The sequence below is a fragment of the Aphelocoma coerulescens genome, chromosome 10 (genome assembly GCF_041296385.1).
Source record: "Aphelocoma coerulescens isolate FSJ_1873_10779 chromosome 10, UR_Acoe_1.0, whole genome shotgun sequence".
In the NCBI taxonomy this organism is placed as follows: domain Eukaryota; kingdom Metazoa; phylum Chordata; class Aves; order Passeriformes; family Corvidae; genus Aphelocoma; species Aphelocoma coerulescens.
Window position 1 is genome coordinate 11,273,898 of NC_091024.1, and position 21,562 is coordinate 11,295,459.

Genomic DNA, 21,562 nt, shown 5'->3' on the forward strand with positions numbered 1-21,562 from the left:
ATTTAAATTACACAGAATTCAGGCTGGTTCTTTATACGAAGTATTTACAGTATAAATTTTGTTATGAAATTTACTCTGCACTTCTTTTTGTGTGTGAATGAACTCCTTGGAGTATAAAACCTGTCCACTGCTGGAAAGATGTTGTTCATTCAAGTGGTGTATTCACGTCTTGTGAATTAGGAAATCTCAGGAAATATATTAAGAAATCTTGTATATGTATATTAGGAAATCTCAGGGAAAAAACGGAACTGCTAAAGAAACTGGTTTTTTACTCTTTTACCCATACCAAGCCATTACCTCCACCTTAGTGCTGAGCTACTTGGTGCTGCTTCACTTCTTGCCTCACGTGTGTCTGTGAGACGTTTCATTTATTACTTAAGCAAATTTATGAGTAACTGCAGAGTCTTTTCTGCTCAATGTGTCAGGTTTGTTGACAGATGGAGCACTGTGTGGTACAGAAATGTACAGTAGCAGCAAAAAGAATTTCTCATCTGTGTCAGAAATCAGAAGAATTCTGCAAGCCCTTCTCACTGTGTAACTCCTACAGGCCTTAAAAGAGTTTTCAGCTGACTTCTGCTGGATTCAGACAATGAGAAATTAATCTTATAAAGCAACTCAAACTTTAGCAAAGTTCTTTACAGAGCTCAGAAGTAGAGGCAGGATTGTAACGTCACTGTTCACGGAAGTCAAATGCACGGAACTCCTTTTACCTCCTGAATCTTATCATATGATTAATGTATGTGTCATACTTAATGCACGTGTGTGTCCAGATCGGTTTTCTTATCCAAACAGGGCCATTGGGTGCTTTAATATTCCATATCCTGCCCCTCACCCCCTGCAAGATCCACAACTAAACAACAGAATCTTTATGTTTAAATCCTCCCTCTTGGAAAGAGAATTGACATGGAAGAACACGTTCTACTGACTGTAGCAAGGATATATATTGATCTCAAAGCAATTTTGCTACCCCAGAAGAGCCCACTGGAGCAAGGACGCCCAGTTGTCCTGTGCAAGGGGTGACGTGCCCTGCTGGCCCCTGAGCCAGCCCTGGCTGGTGACAGGCCCCACGTGTCCTGGGCTGACTGACCAGCGCTGTTCCAGCTGCCCAGGTCCAGCCGAGCTGTCACAGGACACCATTGTCCTGCTTGTTTGCTGTTGCTTCTCCTCTGGGATCCCTCTGCTTCCAATGCTTGTAATACTGCAGTTCACACGCCCTTTAGTATTAAGTAGCATAACTTAAAAAAAAAAAAACAAACAGGTCTTTATCGATTTGTGGAAGCAAGTTGATGTTAAAGCAAGGCAGTGCTCTGTTTAAGTCATCATAGAATAGGTTGGGTTGGAAGGGACATTAAAGCCCATCCCATTCCACCCCCTGCCATGGGCAGGGACACCTTCCACTACCCCAGGTTGCCCAAGACCCGTCCAACCTGGCCTTGGACACTTCCAGGGATGGGGCAGCCACAGCTCCTCTGTGCAGCCTGTGCCAAGGCTTTCCCACCGCCACAGGGAAGGATTATTCCCGATACCGCCCCTGATCCACGGACAGGGCTCGGCCAGGGCAGCAGCGCTGTGAGGGCAGAGCTTCCTCCCGGCCTCGCTCCCCGCCGTGCGCGTGCGCGCGCTCCCCGCGCATGCGCGCGGCCCGTGCGGGCGGCGCGCGCCGGCGCGGTCCCGGCCGGGCACATCCCGATCCCGGGCAGTGCCCACCGGAGCTCGGAGCGGTCGGAGCGGGGTCTAGGAGTCTCACGGTCACCTGCCCGCAGCCCGCGGGGGCACCGCAAGACAGGGGAGCTCCCCCCCGAGTTTGCCGCGCCTCAGGAAGTCCCTCGGACCTGTCCGAAGTGGGGCCGCGGCCGCTCCGTCCGCTCCCCTGCGCGCCGTGTGCGGGCGAAGATGCCGAAGAAGAAGCCCGGGCCGATCCAGCTGAACCCCGCTCCGGATGGATCCGCCGTGAACGGGACCAGCTCTGCAGAGTGAGTGGAGCCGGGGGCGGGGGGCGCGGGCCGGCCCGGGCCGAGCGCTGTCCGCGGGTGCGGTGCTCCCGAGCCCGTCCTGCCCCGCACCCGCCCGGCCCGGCTGCCACAAACATCACAGGCGGGGATTCCCCGCGTACCCCAGGGTGGGAGATACTCAGAGTCTCCTCCGCGGAGTAAGTGGATGGTGCCTTCGGCAATAAACAAACTTCTGTCACGCACGCGAGGGAAAAAAACCTGGTGAAAAAACAGGGGGAAACTTGTATAACTCCTTTCTCATAGTCCGTGGTGGTGTCTGCTGGGTTCTTAGCTTATATAATTACCTAGTAATCCCCAATTACATGTTTCCGATGGCATATTTCATAAACGTGTGTGTGTGAGAATTTATGCTGGAACCTGCAGATTTGTAGAAAAGGTGTTTTGTTTTGTTTTGTTTTGTTTTGCCTCGTCCTTGGCTTTAACCCAAACAATCGTTAGTTTGAGTAAATCTGTTCTTCGCTAATTGACGTTGTGCTGGGTACGGCAGGGAGTGCGTGTGGAGAAACAGCTTCGGAGCTCCTCTGTGCAACACAAACATGACACTGTAAATGTGGGAAGGGCTGAGCTAATCACGGGGACACTTCTGGGGGAAAAAATACTGAATATTGGATGGTTGCATGTTGCTGATGAAGCCTCTGTTGCACGTTTCTCACGGATGTGGGTGGGCAGGGTGGCCTCAGTCAGGCAGACACAACACCAGCACCTCGAAGTGATGAAATGTTACAGAAGGTTTTCATTTGAGGTTCACGGAACGCTGTTCACACCTTGATTTTTAGACAAAGGTGTTAGGCTGGCCCCTCAGTGAGCCTTGAAACAAAGGTGCATCTTGGAGGAGCAGATTCCTGCCCCTGTATGGTCAGTTCGGTCCTCTCTGGGAGATGTAAACTGAGCTGCGATGTGCTGTTGTACCACGGTGACAGAGAGGATGTGAGACAGGCTTGCAGTGACATGTGCAAGTCTTGGGCTTTAAAGTGCTCTGTATTCATCAGTGCCACATTTTCAGACAGGCTCAGATCTCGTTTAACCACCCAGACATCTAAAAAATAATCAAACAACCGAAACCAAATCAACCACAAAAGAACTGTAACCCCAAAACCAAGTAAATACCTCCCAAAAAATAAAAAATTCGGCATCTAGCAGCTCCAGCTGTGACATTTCTAGTAAACTCTTTTGATGATTAACTGAGAGATGAGCTGTTTAAAAACTGTTCTTTGGCAGGAGTTACTGATTGTATCTAAGCATTATGATATGAATATTACACAGCTTTTGTTCTGGATTGAGAGGGGGAAAATACTGATTTTTTTATATTTGCTTGGGTAGCACTTTCCAGTCGATTTTCTCAAGGCAGTTGGGAATATGTTGATTTAGTCTTCAGGGATCTCTTTGCATTTTAGTCTTGTTCTACAGAATAAATCTGATACACCAATCATTTGCTGCTTGTAGTACCTGATGTAAATCACCTTGCTTCCGATATACTCAATATCGTATCTCTTCCCTCAAGAAGTGTCATTAATTTTAAATTGCTTTTATGTGTATGGTACTCATTTACTTGTTGGAAGCCTTTGGAGACTCCTGGGAGTGCTGAGTCTTTTTTGCACTGATGAACTGCCTTGCTTCATTTTCTGCACTGTGTGTTGATTTGGCTGGGGTCTGTGTGTGTGTTCCCCAGACTTCTGATGTGTGTCACACACAAGACCTTATGCCCAGCTTTTGCCAGGCTTAGAGGTTTCTAGTATTCTTAAAAGAAGTAGCTTAATGAAAGTAAATTCAGCAACCAGTTGTCCTATATACAGCCAGGATTAATTAATCATGGAAATATCCCCTCATCCTGCTAATTTTAAGCCCTCATTGTGAAAGATTTCAAATAGCAAAGAACAGTTGCATCATAATTTGGAAATGTTTTTGGAATTAAGTTGAAAACAGTTTTGTTTTTCATTTCCTTAATCTGTAAGGTTGTTTATTTTTCTCCCCTCTCCTGCTCTGGGTTTTTTCCCCCTTTGGTCACTGGCTGAATTCCTCAGTAAGGTGTTTGTGAGGCTGTTGTGCATCGCCAGGCGTTCCAAGTATGCCGTGCGTCCCTGCACTGCCATATTAACACTTTCTAAAGCTCTGAGCCTGCTATCATGGAATTTTGGCTATATGAGGCTCCATTTACTTGTTACGTACACAAACCTGTCCTTCTCCAAATGCCTCCCTGCTCTTCAGAGACGGGAAAGCACGGAAGGAGCTCAAATGACTTGGCAAAGCAAAAGGGAAGATTCCAAGCGAGGCGATGAGATTCCTGTCTGTAAGTGCATGAAGGACCCAAGCATCCAGAAGGAAGGAAGTTATTTAGGCCCAAAGGCGATTTTGGCACAAAACCAAACGGATGTGCATGGGCCCTGGGGAGTTGTGTGCTGGAATTCCGAGACTTTCTCACTGTCAGAGGGGGAAGGTTCTGTGACTTATTAATGCTTTTAGGAATGAGCACTTCTGATACTGTGACTTCCTGGCAGAAAGGAAGGGGAAAGGGAGGAAATGAAAGAAGGGGCTGGATGATTCAGGATGTCCTGCTTCACATGTGTGTCTTGTCCTCTGTTTTCATCCTTATTTGGTGATGGGAACTCATTGACTGAAGCAAAGGAAAGCTTATAGCATGTGGTGCAGGGCTTTAAGAGTGAGTATGCAGGAGGCCCAGGTCTCATGTGCGTGACTCTTTTATCTTTTTTCCTTTCTTTTTCTCTTTTTTCTCCCTTGTTTTCTTGGCAAGGTAGTATAAAAGGGAGTTAGGGCACTTAAAATTAAATACATGTATCCCAAATATTTTAATGAAAATTTCACAATGTTTCTCTCCAACAGTAGTTTTGGTACTTGTAGCAATTACTTAACCACAACATCCTGTACAAATAATTTTTCTCGTGGGCCTTCCCAATCCCTGGCTCTGCCCAGTTGGACAATAGAGACAACTTCTTGAAAGGTTTTCCTGTGCCCTGAGCTTCACTTCTGCTTTTGACACTTCCCGCAGAGTCGCGGTTGCACGGAGAGGGCTGAACCTTTCTGCTGCTCTGAGCTCTGTGCTGCCTGAGCTCCTCACACTGAAACCAAGATGACACTGGCCAGCTGCGGTCTAATTTCATTCTGCTGCCTTCGGAGCTGCACAGATATAATTGTGTGAAGCTTCTGCAGAGAAAGGAAAAAAAACCTAACCAAACCTGAATGAAAATTAATAAAAAGAAAACTCTTTTGGCTGAATGATCTGGGATAGTTTAGTGTCTTAATAGCCAAAAGAAACAAGAACAAATCTCCAATGTATGTATTTATGTTTCTTTCAAACTTCTGACTCCCTGTTGCTTTGAATATCTGACGGTTTTCACCCAATCTTTTTTTCTCTAAAGCCAACCCAACCCCAGAACATGAAGTAGAAAAAAAAGCAGGTTTTGAGATAATGCCACTTTCTGTATTAGAATAAGTTTTTTGTTCACATGAAAAGAAAGGTACTTCATGAAGTTCTTTAATTGCATCTTTAAAATAAAAAAAAAGTCAAAGAGAAGGGTCAAACTAACTGCTCTGAAGCATTACATTTTACCTTGTTTCAGTAAATCAAAACAACTTTCCCAGCTCAGGTGCTAAAACATAAACTTTCCAAAAGTGCCTGGGATTTGATTAAATACAAAAATGGAAACAATTCTTTTTAAAAATTGAGCGCCACTGACTTTTATGTATTTTATGAGCTTTGACATGGTGGGATTGAAGTGTATCTTTTTTTCTTTTCAAAATATAACTCTGTGTGTGTTTTAGCAACAATTTGTGTCTCCCAAATCAAGCCTGAGCTGTGATGTCTGCAAATCTCAGATGTGAAGTAGCAGCTACAATAGGAGGTTTGTGTATAATTAGATAAAACTGTTAGCAAAAAAAGTAGACAACAGAATTTGCATCTTCTCTGAATGTGCTGAAAAGAAATGGGTCCTTGAGAGGAATTTAAGATGCTGTCCATAGGTTTTTACCACCTTAGGAACTGTATTTTTTTTAAAAAAGAAAAGAAATCTAAAGCAAACTGTGAGTGGAACCAGGTCATCAGGCAAAATGTGGTTTTTCGGGGTTTTCTCTTTTTAAAGCCTTAATTGTAGTAAATCTGTGCCTTAGGACTGTTCAAGCCAGAGAGTAATTTTGCAAAAATGGGTGACTGCAAATTCCAGTCATAGGTTGAGTATTAATTCATCAGCCTTTTCTTGTTGTTGCTGTTTATTCTGGTTAAATTGCATTTAAGGAAGTCTCTGAATGGCTGGTGAGACCTCTGAGTGGAACTCCCTGTATTTGCTTGGCAAAGAAAAGTTTGGGGATTATACAGAACTGGTTTGCACTTCAATTTATATTACAGTTTGCAATACATGATTGCTCACTGTGCATCCTGCCATTTTCATGTTTTTCAGTATCTTTCTCAAGGGAGCTTCAATTTGGGTTTTTTAGGAGTAGAAGGGCAGGCTGTGTCCCATCAGAGGTACAGGGTTGTGGGACTTTAGGTTTGGGGTTTTGGGCTTTAAGTTTTCATTGTGGACTCTTTCCCAGTGCATCCTGTTCCAAGAGGATTTGTCCTCCATGGAGTGTTTTTTTAAATCAGTTTTCTTGGATGTGAGATTAGATAAAAGGAAAGGAAGATTTTCACAGAGTTGTTCACTTTAATGCTTGTAGGGTCATTTCTGCCTTCCTTTGGGGGGAATTTTTTATTTAGTTTTTTTTCCCCTTTGGAATTCCTTGGACTTCAGGGGAGCTTTGTGCCTGTGTGCAGTGTTCTGGAAGATTAGACCCTGGAATTTTATGACTGATCTGGTTGGATTGCAGTTGCATTCAGTATACATGTAGAATTACTGCAAGCTTGTAAATATTAGGAAAAAAAAAAAAGATAAAGAGAAACTTTTTTTAAAATCTCCTACTAATGAAGGATTAATAAAGCTTCCAAATACATGTGATATATGAGAGAGTGCATTTTAGATTAAAATATATTCATGCATGGCTTTCTCTTTTAATGTGCTTGAGCCTGGCATAGTCCTTCACTGAATTAGAAATGCCATTTTAATGTTACTTAAATATACTAATAGAACACATGATCAGTTATAATAAAATAATGAAAAGTCAGAGCCTGCAGCACCTCATGGACTTCTATTATTTCTGGATACATGTGCTGAAAAAAATTACGACTAAGTGCACGCCAGTAGTACAGAAATTAATGTAAGAGGCATGTTGACCTGTGCAGCTCTTTCTGGCTATAGGCAGCTTTTTTGTTGACAATTATGGATGTAGGAAGGATTTTAAGACATTTAACACTGTCTTGTTGTGTTCTGACAGTCAGTTTTAAGCATAATGATGGTAATGGAGGAATATTTAGTTTCTAAGATGTGTCTTTTTCAAAAAGCTTAAATTGGTTTAGGGGAGTTTAAAAACTGGGTGTAAAAATAAATGTTGCTGAGGAAATATGAGGAGAATGGGTGGTGAGGGAAGTGCAGCTGTACTCATGGATCCAGCTGCTTTTCTTGTCCTTTAAACTGAGTCTGCAGCCAGTCACAGAGGTGTGATTTCACAACAGAGCTTGTGCAAGATCCTGCTCCTTCTCCAGAAGTCTCTCCTCTCCTGGCTGTGCCCTTGTCTGCCTGGTGCTGCTGCTCTGGCTGAGAACTCACCCACCAGAGGAGCCCAGAGGAGTTTTCAGAGCTCTCTCCACCAGCACTGGGGTGGCTACACAGTCGGCTTGCCCAGGGAAATAATCCCGCTGAAAATGTGCGGTATTTTCAGTTAATTTGTGAATGGGTTACTTGGGAATGAGTGGCTTGGGGCAGAATGAGACCATCACCTCCCCTGGCAGGAGCCCAGGCCTTGGCAGGATCGAGTGACACAGCACTGGGAGCCTGAGAGGGACTACTGAGAGATGCTGGAATTCAGTAATTACAGCAATTTCAGAGTAGCACATCTTTTAATTGAGTAGTCTCAGGTCTCTGTCTCAAGAGGAACAAATCACCTGTGAGACCTTCCGGTGTTATCTCATAGCCAAAAAAAGGGATTGAGATGGTTGGCGTGAACCCAACATGTAGTTGAATTATTTACTGGTATAACAACTGTGCTGCTGTTGTTAACCTGGAAAAAGGGGTTTTGCATTAGCAACAACTTAAAAAACCCCAAACATACAAACTGTGGGGAATTTACATGAGGCAGGAAATACACCAGACAGTTTTTAGAGTGGATTTTGACTATGTATTTCATTGTATACAGGAGAAACATTCTGAAATGAGCTGAGGAAGGAATTTTCTATGAGGTCTGATAAACCTTTCCATCTTACTTTTAGGTAGTTTATTCCCTTTCAATTACTAAGTTCTAAATTTTCCAGTAAAAAAGCTCCTCCCCCTTTTTGCCTAAGTTGCCCTTTTTACAGCTGTATTTTTTCTCCCAGCATTGCCCTGGGAGTTCTCTGGACTGTGTAAAGTGTGGAAATTCCACTGCCAGAACACCAGAATGTCTCTTGGAGGAAGCAACGTGAGCTGGTGAAACTGAATTTTTGGGGATCATGTTCTTTCTTCCAAAGACTTCTTAATTTTTTTCTTTTTTTTCTTTTTTTTCTTTTTTTTTCTTTTTTTTCTTTTTTTTCTTTTTTTTCTTTTTTTTCTTTTTTTTCTTTTTTTTTTTTTTTTTTGAGGAAGCAGTGGGTCTCTTTTTCTAAACTAATTTCTAAACTTGTGTTGCTAGAAATTAGTAATCAGATGATTCCTGCTTTGATACATGCTCAATATTACTCAGACAAAGTCGTGGTTACACTTTGGAACAAAAGTGCAAGGCTTCCTGCCCACGGCAAGGGAACAACTGGGAAAGGCTCATTCAGTGCTCAGCATCTCTTGGCAAACATCTGTTGAGGAGCCTTTGTCATCCTGAGTCTTGTCTGAGCAGGAGGAGAGTGCATTCCGGCAGGGAGAAGTTCTGCTGACAGCTGAGGACGGGATCTCCACCTGGATCCAGCCTCCCCACGGGCATCCAGCAGCAGGAAGTATCAAGTGGTGTCCGTGACTGGGGATGCAAAAGGAATAAGGATGGAAGCAGATTATTTTACTTTGCATCCTGAGCACCAGGATGGAGATATTCCAACAGTGTGGGATTCTTTGGATGAACAAGTATCTTCTTAAAAACCTCCTTAAGGGTTTTTTAAGCAAACCCTTGAAACTTCCTGGCAACTCTTCTCCCTTTCTTGCAGGGTTCTGTACAACTCAGCATTGTTCTGGGCTTTTCCAGAACTTTTTTCAGTGTTGGTGGGAAGATGAGTCAGCAGATTGCAGAATGCATTCTTTTGGGAAAAAAATGTTCTCTTTGGATATAGATATGTGACTATTTCTGTATGTATTGGTACAGTCTATTCATATATTAAGTAAAAGTTATTAATTTATTTTGCTAAATGGCCATGCTGACAAATTTTCAGTGTTATGCAATCCATCCATTTGAAATACAAGCAAACCTTCCATCCCTGGCTTCCTCAGAATCCCAGTTATGGGGGGTTTTGTCTGTTTTCAGACAGTTTTTGGCAGTTTCTTTTCCTAGTCCCTGGTGTGGTAACTGTGGGTCTGGATGGAATTTGTCCTGCTGTGCTCCGGGCTCAGCCCTTGCATGGAGGAGTCTCAATTCTAATCCTGGCCTTTTCATGAGCCTTGTAAACTGATCCTGTAACTTCATCTTTTTTATTATTGTAGTGTCCCTCAAAGGCTGTGTAGCTACCACATGAGAGAGTTGGGAAGATACTGTTACTGTAATTACTGCATGTGTTCATCCTTTGTTTTTATCATTATATTTAACTTGTACTTCAGAGACATGAAACAATGGAAATTCTGGACTGGGGCAAATATGTGTGTCAGCTGATGTTCAGAATTTATAGTTCTGTGTATCCTCTGTGTTGTGCTTCAGATATCCAGTGAAGAAGTTCATTTTTCTGTCCATAAGGAAGTGTTAATTGCCCTGTGGTTCCTTTATCCTGATGATGTGTAGCGTTGGCTGGGAAAAATCAGTGATACAGAGACATATGAAAGGGAGATGGAGAGCTTGGATTTCTGGTTCTGAAGGTTTGACTGTAGAATTTCTTGACTTGAGATTACAAAGTTGATTTAGGGCATATTTTGAATGCAGCTCTACAGTAAGTCCTGAGGAAGCCTCTTAACTCAGAAAAAAACCCCAAACTCCCCCTCTGTGGCATTGTTTAGCCACATAGCTCAATATGCCAAAGGGGTGCCTGAGCCTTGCTGGCAGCTCCTGCTGCCACTCAGGATAAAGGGCTGGAACACGAAGGGATGGCTGGGAACAGCTGCAAAAAATCTGGTGGGAAGAGGCACCCAGGGCATGAATCTGGAATCTCTGTGCCACTGCTGGCAGCAGAGGCTTCTCTGTCTGGTGAGCTCTGCCTTCGGCTCACATGTGTCGATTGATGTGCTTTGGCTTAGCTGAGAAAAATGCAATGTTTCATGGGATAGTGGTGAGGCTGAAGAGAAGGAGAAGGAGGCTTAAAGCAGAGATTCCTCCCCAACAGCTCAGCCTAGAGGGAGCTTTGGAAGTTCAGCTGTCCTGTTGGTTGGAGACTCAACAGGAGATTTGAAGTTGTGTCACCTGTTTTCTTCTTTAAAACACATGCCTTTCAGCCTTAGAGAAACGAGAATTTATGTTAAATTAGGGTAGCTGGATGCTCTTCTGGACAGAGCAATGGTTTTCTAATAGTTTTGTTTTACATGCCTTTTACTGAGAAATAGATTTTAATCGAATGTCTGCCTCTTACTGGGTATTTTTTTTTTCCTGGCAGTATTATACTTCACTCCATGCCCTGCTATGACACTGCAGTGTGGAAGTGGATAGTATGTTAGATATTAGGGAAAAATTCCTCCCTGTGAAGGTGGAGAGGCCCTGGCACAGGCTGCCCAGAGCAGCTGTGGCTGCCCCTGGATCCCTGGAAGTGTCCAAGGCCAGGTTGGACGGGGCTTGGAGCGCCCTGGAATAGGGAAAGGTGTCCCTGCCCATGGCAGGGGGTGGGACTGGATGAGCTTTAAGAAACCAGTCTGTGATGTTCAGATGATAAATTCAGTTAGAAATCCCACCTAAATACATGGGAAATTTTTTAAGATCCTCTAACATGTTGCAAGGATTGAAAATAAGCAGGGGTTGAAAACCAGTGTATTTTTCCAAAACAGACTCCTTTGCATTTATAGGGAATTCGGATTTTTTTGAGTTGTTGCTCTAACTGCGAGTTTTATGAGACTGCACTGGAGTTAGCCCAGACAGACACCTGTACTCTAAGCTGGGAGACTTCTGGAATTACATTTATCTTCCATGTTATTCTGTGAACTGCTCTTTGTTAAAGGAAAAGTTTAATAAGAATTTGTCTTGTTGCCCGGGTTTGGCAGAGTCACACAACATAGTAGTCTGTCTTCTCAAAACCACAGAATGTCTTCATGTTCCTAATATTTAATTTCAGCTCCCTGATTGAGGTTGTTCATGGAAATTTTGTAGTGAACTGCCTACTTTCTTCTCTAAATTGACAGTTGTGTGGGCTTGGGGAAAGCATTAATGTCACTGTTCTGGAAAACAACCCCCAAGCTTTGTATCCTCATGCGACAGGAGATCTGAAAGTGAAAGTACTTTTTGATGCTTTCACTTATGCTAATTGTTCAACTTGCAGCACTGATAGTAATGCCTTTGAACAGATATTTGACAAATTACTGGTAAAGACTCTGACTTTTTTTCTTTTCCCCCTGCCACATTTTTTTCTTCTCTCTCTGAACTAGACTTTAGAGTTGAGTAACAGCTTAACTGTAGCCTTTAGGGTTGAGTGTATGATTAACTTAGCACTAATGTGTATTTAAAAAAAAAGCTTCCAGGGATTTGGAGTACCAGTGTTAATTAAAGACTTATTTTCTGGTTTTTGTTACGCCATTATGTGCTAGCAGACTAAAGGCAGCATTTCTCCTCCTATTACTGCTTCCAAGAGAACAAGTGTGTTCTAAAATGTTAATGCATCTCCTCCAGGAGCACTTTCCTCAGTGCTGAGGTGGCTGTCCACAAAGCCAGGAACTGAGAATCTCCTCATGCCTTCTGTCCATCTTTGTGTGCTGAGTGCTGTCACTCTGCACAATCTGTTACTCCTCCCTGCCCAACCTGCATGTAGGAAATACAGGTTTGCTCATTGTCCCTAACTCACTGCTCTGTCCCTGCAGTGCCCAGCTGTGTGTGATGTGCATGTGTTTGCAGTGGTTATAAATCATGGGGGGTTGGATGTTTAAAAAGAAAATCTGAAAAAAGATCTACAACCAGCCCTTAAAGGAACAGTGTGATGGGCTCAAAAAGTGATCTGGTGATGGGATGGTGTTTGTGACACACCTTGTCTGTCCAGGGATTTGTGGATAAGACCATGTGCATGTCTGGGAAGCAGAGAACAGGATGCTGAGTGCAGCAGTGACTCGAGGTGTTGCTGTGCATTTATTTGGGCTTGTTGTGTCCAGCCAGGATTCTTTTACCCAAGCACCGACTTTTGGCCATTTTCAGAAGGTGAGGACTGGGGGGAGGTGAGAAGTTAAAGATCCCAGATGAGCTTGCCCAGGGCGAGGTGTCCCTGAGTCTGAAAAACTCCCACATCCCCACAGTGTGATTCTCCTTGGAAAACCTTTCTCACCTGCACAACATGGCAGCAGAAGGGCTGGATGTGGCTTCCCCCAGAATCTCAGATGGACAGGGAGAGAGCTGAGGTTTCTCCACACCCATCAGGGGTTGTTGCTTGGGGAAGATGGGCTGCGTTTGTGTGCTCTGAGTTCTCTCTGCATCCTTTTCAAACTTGGGAGGTTACAGAAGTGCCACGTGGCCAGGGGGATGCTGCACTGTCAGAACACTTCCTTGAGCACAGAAAGGAGGAAGTAATGTGAGTTAACAGGAAAGATCCGCTCTGATCAAATGTGGGTGGAGAGAATTCCTCCTCTAGGGCACTTTGGTACCTTGTGCCACCCTTGGAAGAGAGAAGGAAACAACCAGCTGTCTCAAAAACTGCCCTGAACATGTATTTTTTTAACTTTCCATTTAGTCAGGAGGAGAGAGATCTTGCAATAATTGTGAAGACACTGCACTGTGTGCAGAGGTGTTGTCTGCTGGCTGTGCAGGATATTTATCCTTCCTGCCAGCTGAGTAGGAAGGTGTTTACTGATGGGGTTCCGTGGAATTACACTGTTTCTTTAACAAATGGAGGAGGCAGCACTGATCTCTCTGTGGCTTCATCCCAGGGATCACCCTGTGGAAGCTGGATCCCATCCCTGGTGCAGTTTAGTATGTGCTTGGCTTTCAAACTGCTAGCAATAAATTAAATGATAACCTATTGCTTTAGAGTAGTGCTTGGCACTGTGGAGCCCTGAGCTGATTTGATGATTTCCTGCTTTGATGGATGCCTGGCAAAGGCATAAGTGCCTTGACAGTGAAAAACACAACTCCAAGACTGCAGCAGGTAATGGTGATGAATTTTAATAGGAATCTTTGTCTCTGAATAAAAGTTTTATGTAAGATTAAGTAACTACTAGTGCTCCTGGAGGCTTTAGCTGCCAAAGTTCCTTAACATTTTCATGGTGCCTGGTGATGAACTGTCTGAAGTATTCCCTCTTCTGTGTTCTGTATGTGCTGGTTTCATTCAGTTTGTAAAACTTCCTGTGTAATGATTTACTTTTCCACCTGTTTCTCTGTGCTTTGCAACTTGCTGTGATGCTTTTATCTGGGGAGGGTCCAGGTAACAATCTCAGTTACCAGTTAGGGGAGTGTTCTTACAGTAGTTGGAGTTAAAAACTGAAACTACCAAAGTTCTGCCTCCTGGAAATGCTCAGAGTAGTTTACCACCACCAGTTTTGATGACAAAAATACTCTTATTTACCTATTTGCATTTTTAATTGATTAATGTCTGGTCTTTCAAGCAAAGGACCAGAATGAAATAAATCAGTTCTTTCCTGATGCCTGATATTCACTTACCATAAAACTAACTATAGTTCTGTTCTTATCATAAAACTAACTGCAGATGTTGGTAGTTACATTCTGAATAGTGATTCTGACAATTTATTGGGTTCATATCTTTCAGATTAATTCACTTTACAGTTAGGGAATTGGTCCTGAAAATCTGAGAACTTTATTGCTCGTCACTGCAAGTAATAAAGGTTTTACCATTAGAACTTAGAATGATCTGGTGATTCTTACGGGTGGTCACAGTCAGTGGAGAAACCTGAGGTGCTGAAATTCATGAGATCAATACTTTCCCATCTGTGAGAGCCTTTGGAATCTCTTGACTTGTATTCAAGCAGGAACCCAAGCAATAATTCATAGTTTCAAGCAAGGAAATGCCTGTTTTAAGTGAATGCCAAGTTTATTTAGGTTGAAACAGGCAACTTATAAAAAAAAACTTCATCCAGACAAACATTAGACTAAATAGATGTGATAAATGCTATCCTAGCAATTTTTTTGTTCCTAAAGCATCAGCATGACAGTTGTTTGTTCCATCACACCAGCATTGTCTGCTCCAAGTCATGTGCTCGAGCATCTCTGTGTTGTCTCCAAAGCCAAAAACCCCCTTCTGCCTGAGAAAAAACTGAATAATTGTTTTCTTCAAAGCACAGCAAGGAAAGCCTTGTTGCATCCTGTTTCTGTGTCTCTTTTTTTTTGGTTTGTTTTGTTTGTTTTTTTTCCAAATGGACAGCCCTGCCTTATTCAGCAATCCTTAAAATGACAGCAAGTTTCTTCTCAAAACTTGTAAATTATAATGAAGGCATGAGTTCTGTCTTCTCACAACAGTGATTTTTCCAGGGTAGAACATGGAGTTTGTGTCCAGCATTCATTGCTCTGGAGTTTATTGTAGGAAAGTAAGGGGTGCTCAACTTTGGTTCCGTTTTTCTCTTGTGATCACAGTGTAAGAAGAGCTGGTTCAGGCATGTTCTAGGAAAGACACACCTCACTTTGACTTCAGGCTGGGATTTGTTTGCTTCACTGGGTGCATTTGAGGGGGAAAAATAATCCGGTGATTAATTATTCAGTTTTGAATTTCTGAATTTCAAAAAATGTGTTTCTTTCTTAACGATTAGTCTTTAAAACAGGGTCAGTAAAACAGATTAACTTGGATGCCATGCTTGTGGGGATTCTTTAGTGGGGGTACTCCAGGATTATTGGTGTGTGATTATACAAGTATAAAATATGGTATGAGGACAGAAATAATGTTTCTCTTTAAAAGAGAGTATAAAAATCATTTCATTTGGGTGCAGATACTTCATTTTTAAGCTAAGATAGAGACAGCTGTGGTAGTATGACTGCAGCACAGTAAGTACATCAGAATTTCCTCTGTCAGACTGCTGAGGGTTGGAGCAGCTTTGCCAAATTGCATTTGCCCAGGGTGAGAGTTCTGTGGAACTTGCTCACCAGTGTACCCTGGTCATCTTATGCTTGGAGTGATAAATGTCACATTAACCCACTGAGCAGAACTTTCCATCAAAGGTCTCCTTCTGTTTCCTCTGTTTTGCTCAATCACTTCCTAAGTGAGTGTGGCAATGACATCCTGTCCCTTGGATTTGCACTGAGTAACGGAGTCGGAGCGGTGGCTCTTAAACCTTTCCCGGGATTGTGGAGTAAGGAAGAGCTGGGAATATTTTGTTTTTATAAAATAATTGCCTCAGTTGAACCTTGCACACGGTCCAGCCAAGGTTGTTTCCCTGCCTGGGAGTGCAGGCTCTCTAATGAGTGAGTTGAAGGTTTTTTATCCCATCACTCTGTCTTTCAGCTGAGTTTGTGGCTTGTTTGTCATTGCTTCTTGGAGAATCAGCCTCACATCCTCTCTGCTGACCAGCTCCTCACTGGGTGTGAGGATGTCCCTTTGTACAATATATTTTCAAAGTGAACATTTTACGAAGTGATGAATAGAAATAGTTTTGATTATTGGTGAAATTTAATTAATTTTTTTAATGGAAAGTAGTTCCATTCTTCATACTTCTGAAGAAATAGATTCTTTTCCTCAAATTCTTCATCCTAGCAACACTATTGCCTGGGATCATTGCATTACATTTGGCAAAGCAAAACAGGTATTTGCTGTTAAATATTTACTCTTGCAGCAACTTATAGTTGCAGTTGGAAGCAGGAAATTTTAAAGGAGCTTTTAAGTTGTCATATTGCAATGAAGTGTTTCCATAGGAACTGAAGTTATTAAAATGTTCCTGGAAAACTGAACTTGTGTCTGTAGTTCCAAACTTAACTACTGTATAAAGTTTTGTTTTTCTATTTTTTGTTGCTTAAAGATGTTAAGACAAGGTTTCCAGCAGATGTGCCCTTAAACAAAATTAAAAATAAGCTTAAAACCTTTGGGCCAAAGACTTACATTTCCAGTGACTGTGTTTTGAATGTGTGTTTGGTTGGGCTTGATCACTTTGTAGTGATACCAAAATAAGAAACTTCTGAATGAATTATTGGTTATACAGTTATGTGAAAATCAGTCAATAAAACATTTAGGCAAACTCTGTAGGAAATTACAACACAACCTTGAAAACACACAACTAAAAATAGCGTGGAGTGCTGTGCTGTGATTCAGGAACTCTCTCTGACCAGAAATGCAGAGTCATTAAGCCACTCCTGGAGGTGGTGAAACTCAACATGTATGGATTTGGGCAGGACCTCACGGATGGGGAAGCTGGATATCATGTGTTTGCCATTGTTTTATCTGAAATAAAACACAGTTTACTTAAATCAGAGTTGCAGTGACACATCTCATGGGGGTGACTGTGCAGGCTGGGTCCTTCTAAATAACGTGTGCAGGTGCGAAAATGGAGTGATTTAACTCTGACCTCTGTTCCCTCACTCTTCCTCTCACAGCACTGCTCAATGCTGCTCTTCTTTCTCGTGCAGGACAAATTTGGAAGCGCTTCAGAAGAAGCTGGAAGAGCTGGAGCTGGATGAGCAGCAGCGAAAGCGCCTGGAAGCATTCCTCACCCAGAAGCAGAAAGTTGGAGAGCTGAAGGATGATGACTTTGAGAAGATCAGTGAGCTGGGAGCAGGGAACGGTGGTGTGGTCTTCAAAGTGTCTCACAAACCCTCTGGCCTCATAATGGCAAGAAAGGTGTGTTTATTAAGGACATTGTCTCTGAAATACAGCGACTTTATTTAGAGAAATAATTGGTGTTGTTACACAAAAATTACTATTTAATGCAAACTTTCAGAGAAGAGGATGTGTTTCCAAATGTAGGAAAGGCTGCACTTCCTTATCCTACATAAGCTTCCCAGTTTTTCAGAAATAGTGTCACACATGTTAGTAATGAAAGGATGGGCATTTGTTTCTCCCTTTTCCCTCTCACTGAGGAGTAGAAGGCCTAAAAGAAGTTACTGGAAGTTAAGAGAAAAGTGGCAATATTCTGTGTTCTGGCCAATAAGTTTAGATGAATGGAAAAGGTATCACCTGTCTTAAGAGCTTCCTTCACACAGGCACAGACCAGAAAAGGGCCCCTGGATGAGACTGGAGAAGAAAAGAACTCAAAGAAATGGGAATGAGGGAGAAGAAAAGGAGGGAGAAGAAAAGAACTCAAAGAAATGGGAATGAGGGAGAAGAAAAGGAGGGAGAAGAAAAGAACTCAAAGAAATGGGAATGAGGGAATGCACTGGAGTTCAGTGACATCTCCTGTTCTTCTCCTTCATCTGTAGTTGCATCCTGGGGTGCAGTTTCTGTGCAGGAGGGGATTGTCCTTCTATGAGAGTATTTTTCATGCTTTACAACCTGGAGCAGTTGTGACCTAGTTTGCAAGAGAACTGAGATTTTTAATTTTTTTTGACTGAAATAGCTTGATGTTTTAATTCTCATTTTGTTTACATGAGAGGCTTTCACTTCCTCTCAGTATCCCTGGGAACAGAACACTCATCCCAGGTCCCATGGTTTTACTACACTGGGTGCTTCCATTTTTTTTGATTGAGAAGTTGGAGACTTCAGGTATTTCTTTTTAAGAAGAGAACAGTGTCATCTTCAGCAAAACTAAAGGAAAATGTGCATGTGCTGACTAAGAATAAACTATGCTCAGGACACTGGCAGTTTGGGGAGAAGCAAAGGAAAATGACCAATTCTGAGGAGTGAGAGTTAAAAAATACACAGATTACTGAGGTTTTCTTGAACTAAATCAATCTAATTGATTTTTGGTTATTCACCTACTGTGGGTTTAACCGGGAATTTTGCCCAATTCATTAATATTTGATGTAACTGAGATGTTTGCTGAATTGCAATTTTTCTTTCATCTATTAACCGAAATTCTCTTTCCATAATCTTTCCTTTCACATGAGAAATACACTTGTATTGTATGAGATAAACAGTCTAGTGGGGAAAAAGCACTGGGGAGTTTTTAACTGGAGGTTCAGCTCATTCCTTCCACTAATGCTTTACAAACACCTGTACAGATATTTTTCAGCAGCTGCCTCTGAGTCAGTGCACCTTTGACACATTTCCCTAAGGAAATGTGCTGAAACAAAAAGTTTCTGCTGGAGAAAGATTTTGTGGAAAGAGGAGGAAATTCCTGCCTTTTCATGGGTCCTGTGTTGTAGTGTTTTGCCTTGGCCACTGAGAAAACGAGGATGGATTATTTTACAGTTAAATTGTAGAATAATTTGGGTTGGAAGGGGCCTCTGGAGGTCATGAGATGCTCAAAGCAGAGTCAGCTCTGAGATCAGAGCAGGCTCAGGGCCTGCCAGGTATTGAAAACCTCTCTGAATGGCACAAGTAAATCCTGAAGAGTGGCTTCTTTTGCAGTTAATCCACCTGGAGATCAAGCCAGCCATCCGCAACCAGATCATCCGGGAGCTGCAGGTGCTGCACGAGTGCAACTCCCCCTACATCGTGGGCTTCTATGGAGCCTTCTACAGCGACGGGGAGATCTCCATCTGCATGGAGCACATGGTGAGTGCTCAGCAATGGGATATTTACTGGGGATTATTCACTGAGGGTTATTCACTGAGCGTTCCTGCAAGCCCTCAGTGCCACCAGCACTGCAGTTAGCAAAGTTCACTGCTCGACTAAAGATGTGGTTTGGGTTTACTCTGCAAATCCAAGGTTGGGATTGATAAGGAGCTGTTTTATCGCCTTCTCCAGTGTCTGCCCTGTACAAATGTGGCCTCCCAATTGCTTCTCTTTTATCCTTTTGCTGTATTTCAAAATATTTACCCAATCCTGCTACTTAAATACTTGTTCTGATTGGGATTCAGCTTTTTCTGCAGAATGGACCAGATCACTCTGATACTGCAGCTGTGCAGATTCTACTTTTTTCTTATTTATATGAATCCACGTTTTGTCCCTTTTTCAAGTTTTACAGAAAATGCAAACATGAAGAATAGTGAACAAGCCCAGAGGGATCTTACACAACTTTTTTTAATGCCAAAAAATATTTTTAGCTGTGTTTCATTTTAATACAAAGTACACATTCTTCTCGACATCTGTTTGCCTTTCTCCAGCCATATGGACTCAAAACATGAAAAGTAAATTTTCTGTAATTAAAGGACAGTCAAATTTGTTTCCTCACTTGGTAGAGGTTTCTGACAATATGAAACACAATACAGCTGAAGACCTCTTTATTTTTTCCCTGAGAAGAACTGTTTCTTTGGAGAGAAGCTGTATTTTTTTCTGGAAAGTGCATGTGATTGTTTTAATGCTTCTCTGGTCCCTCAGAATTTTTAGAAGGAATCGATGGTTGCTTAGGAACGAGCACTCACGATCCGGGTTTCAGGCATGTGAGAGCCAAAGGGAAGGTGTGCATCCCCCAAAATACAAATTCCTGCTGGGAATTTGAAAGTTAAGCTCTTAAAATTGAAGGGAAGAGTGAAAAATAGGAAAGTAGGTGTTAAAAAGCACTGTCTGGGCATTGTTTGAGATTATATTAAATGTCACAGATGTGCACAGCTGCAGTTGTTAAAGGAGCTTGTGTGTTATCACATTCTAGAGAGAGATGGTGGTCCAGGAGATCATATGGAGAAATAAAAGGCCTAAGGAGTCTCAATTTATTTGTCAGTGAGAAAATCACCAGCAGCAGTCAGGGTTTGGAGGTTCCTAAGCAGGGAATAATGTATCTGACAGGAATATTATGTCTGACAGCAAATGTTTTCAATTTAAGAGAAGGCAGGATGAAATCTGGTGGCTCAGTGCTGAATCTGGTCCAAGCCAGACTGGATACAGTGTTTTACACATAGAAAACTGATCAGTAAGTTATGAAACCAGAAGAGAGGTGGATTATTTAAATTATAGTCTTAATTTATCATTAAGCTTAATGCAGATCATTGGTAAAAGTTTTTGATCTCCTTTGGGATAAAAGATTAGATGAAAGTCTCCATTGTGGTCTTTTTTCTTCAGTTGTTACCACTCAGAAACCTTATTTTTAGCAGTGGGTTACAAAACCTAAGGAGGATTATGAACAAAAAGTTGGAGGTGGAACAGGAATGGAACTTGAGTGTTTGATATTTTTAGGTACCTAAATTCAAGATCAATGCCTAACTTTGCTTAGCAGCAGGTATTTAACAGGCAAAAGGACTGGAGGCAGCTCCTGCAAGACACTGAAGGCTGCAGCCAACATGAGGCAGCTGAACTGTGTTCAGCCTTGTCTAGGATCAAGGCTGGTCCTCAGGGAAGGGAAAAAAAGTGGTTTTTTCTGTACAGAATTATGGTTAATTTACCAGTGTCTCAGCAGAGACAGCTGTCTAGAAATTCAGACTGGTTTTAAAGGAGATTTCTGGAGGGTTTTTTTTTTCTGCTGGTGTATTTTTAATCAAGTTTGGAGTATGTGGGTGTGTTTTTTACAAAAATACATGATCAAATAAGTATTTTTATACTTTCCTTCTCATAAGAGTTACAGATTTTAGTCCTCAAATAATAAATCTTTGTGTTCCAGTTTTTCTACTTTCACCATGTGTAAATGTTGATGAAAACTTCCAAAGTGGAGGTTAAGGCAGAAGGCAATTAATTACTCCAGTTGGATTTTTATGTCAAAAAATATTAATAACTGTGAGTTATCCAGTGCTGATCCAGACAATAGGGTATGGTTTTAAATTTGAAAAATAACTTTTCAGTTTCTTCTTTGGTTGTATATTCTCTGCTCCAGAGAATCTAGACCTTATGCACAAGTCTATTGTTGAATCAGTTGCTAAAAATAAACAGCATTTTTCCCAGTTTTCCTTTTGAAAAGCTCTTAGCAACAGTGGGATATATTTGCCTTTGCTGGGGGTGTGTGTGCATGCAGGCAGTTTATTTAATCTAATAAACAAGGCCATGGCTTACCAGGGAACCTTAAAAACATTTCTCCCTATTTTGGTTCTTTCTGTGCCAAACCAACCTTCCATCCTTGGAAGAGTCACCCTGGACCTGCAGAACTGACAGAGGCACCTTCTCCTGTGTGTAGGATCTGCTCTGGGAGAGGAGTGGAACAGGGATCTGGGTTCTCTTGTGATCATGGGGTGCCACTGGCACAGGCTGCCCAGAGAAGCTGCCCCTGGATCCCTGGAAGTGTCCAAGGCCAGGCTGGATGGGGCTTGGAGCACCCTGGAATAGG

General features: G+C 42.3%; 1 protein-coding gene across 1 annotated transcript in view; it reads left to right on the top strand.

Annotated features, from left to right (window-relative positions):
* The first annotated feature begins 1,643 nt into the window (after positions 1 to 1,643).
* The window catches only part of MAP2K1 (mitogen-activated protein kinase kinase 1), a 33,574-nt gene continuing 13,655 nt past the window's right edge, over positions 1,644 to 21,562 (top strand). The window contains exons 1-3 of the mRNA XM_069025254.1: positions 1,644 to 1,973; positions 16,902 to 17,112; positions 18,781 to 18,927. Of these exons, the coding sequence (XP_068881355.1) occupies positions 1,894 to 1,973; positions 16,902 to 17,112; positions 18,781 to 18,927 (438 nt within the window). The 5' untranslated portion in view covers positions 1,644 to 1,893. The remainder of the gene's footprint in view (positions 1,974 to 16,901; positions 17,113 to 18,780; positions 18,928 to 21,562) is intronic.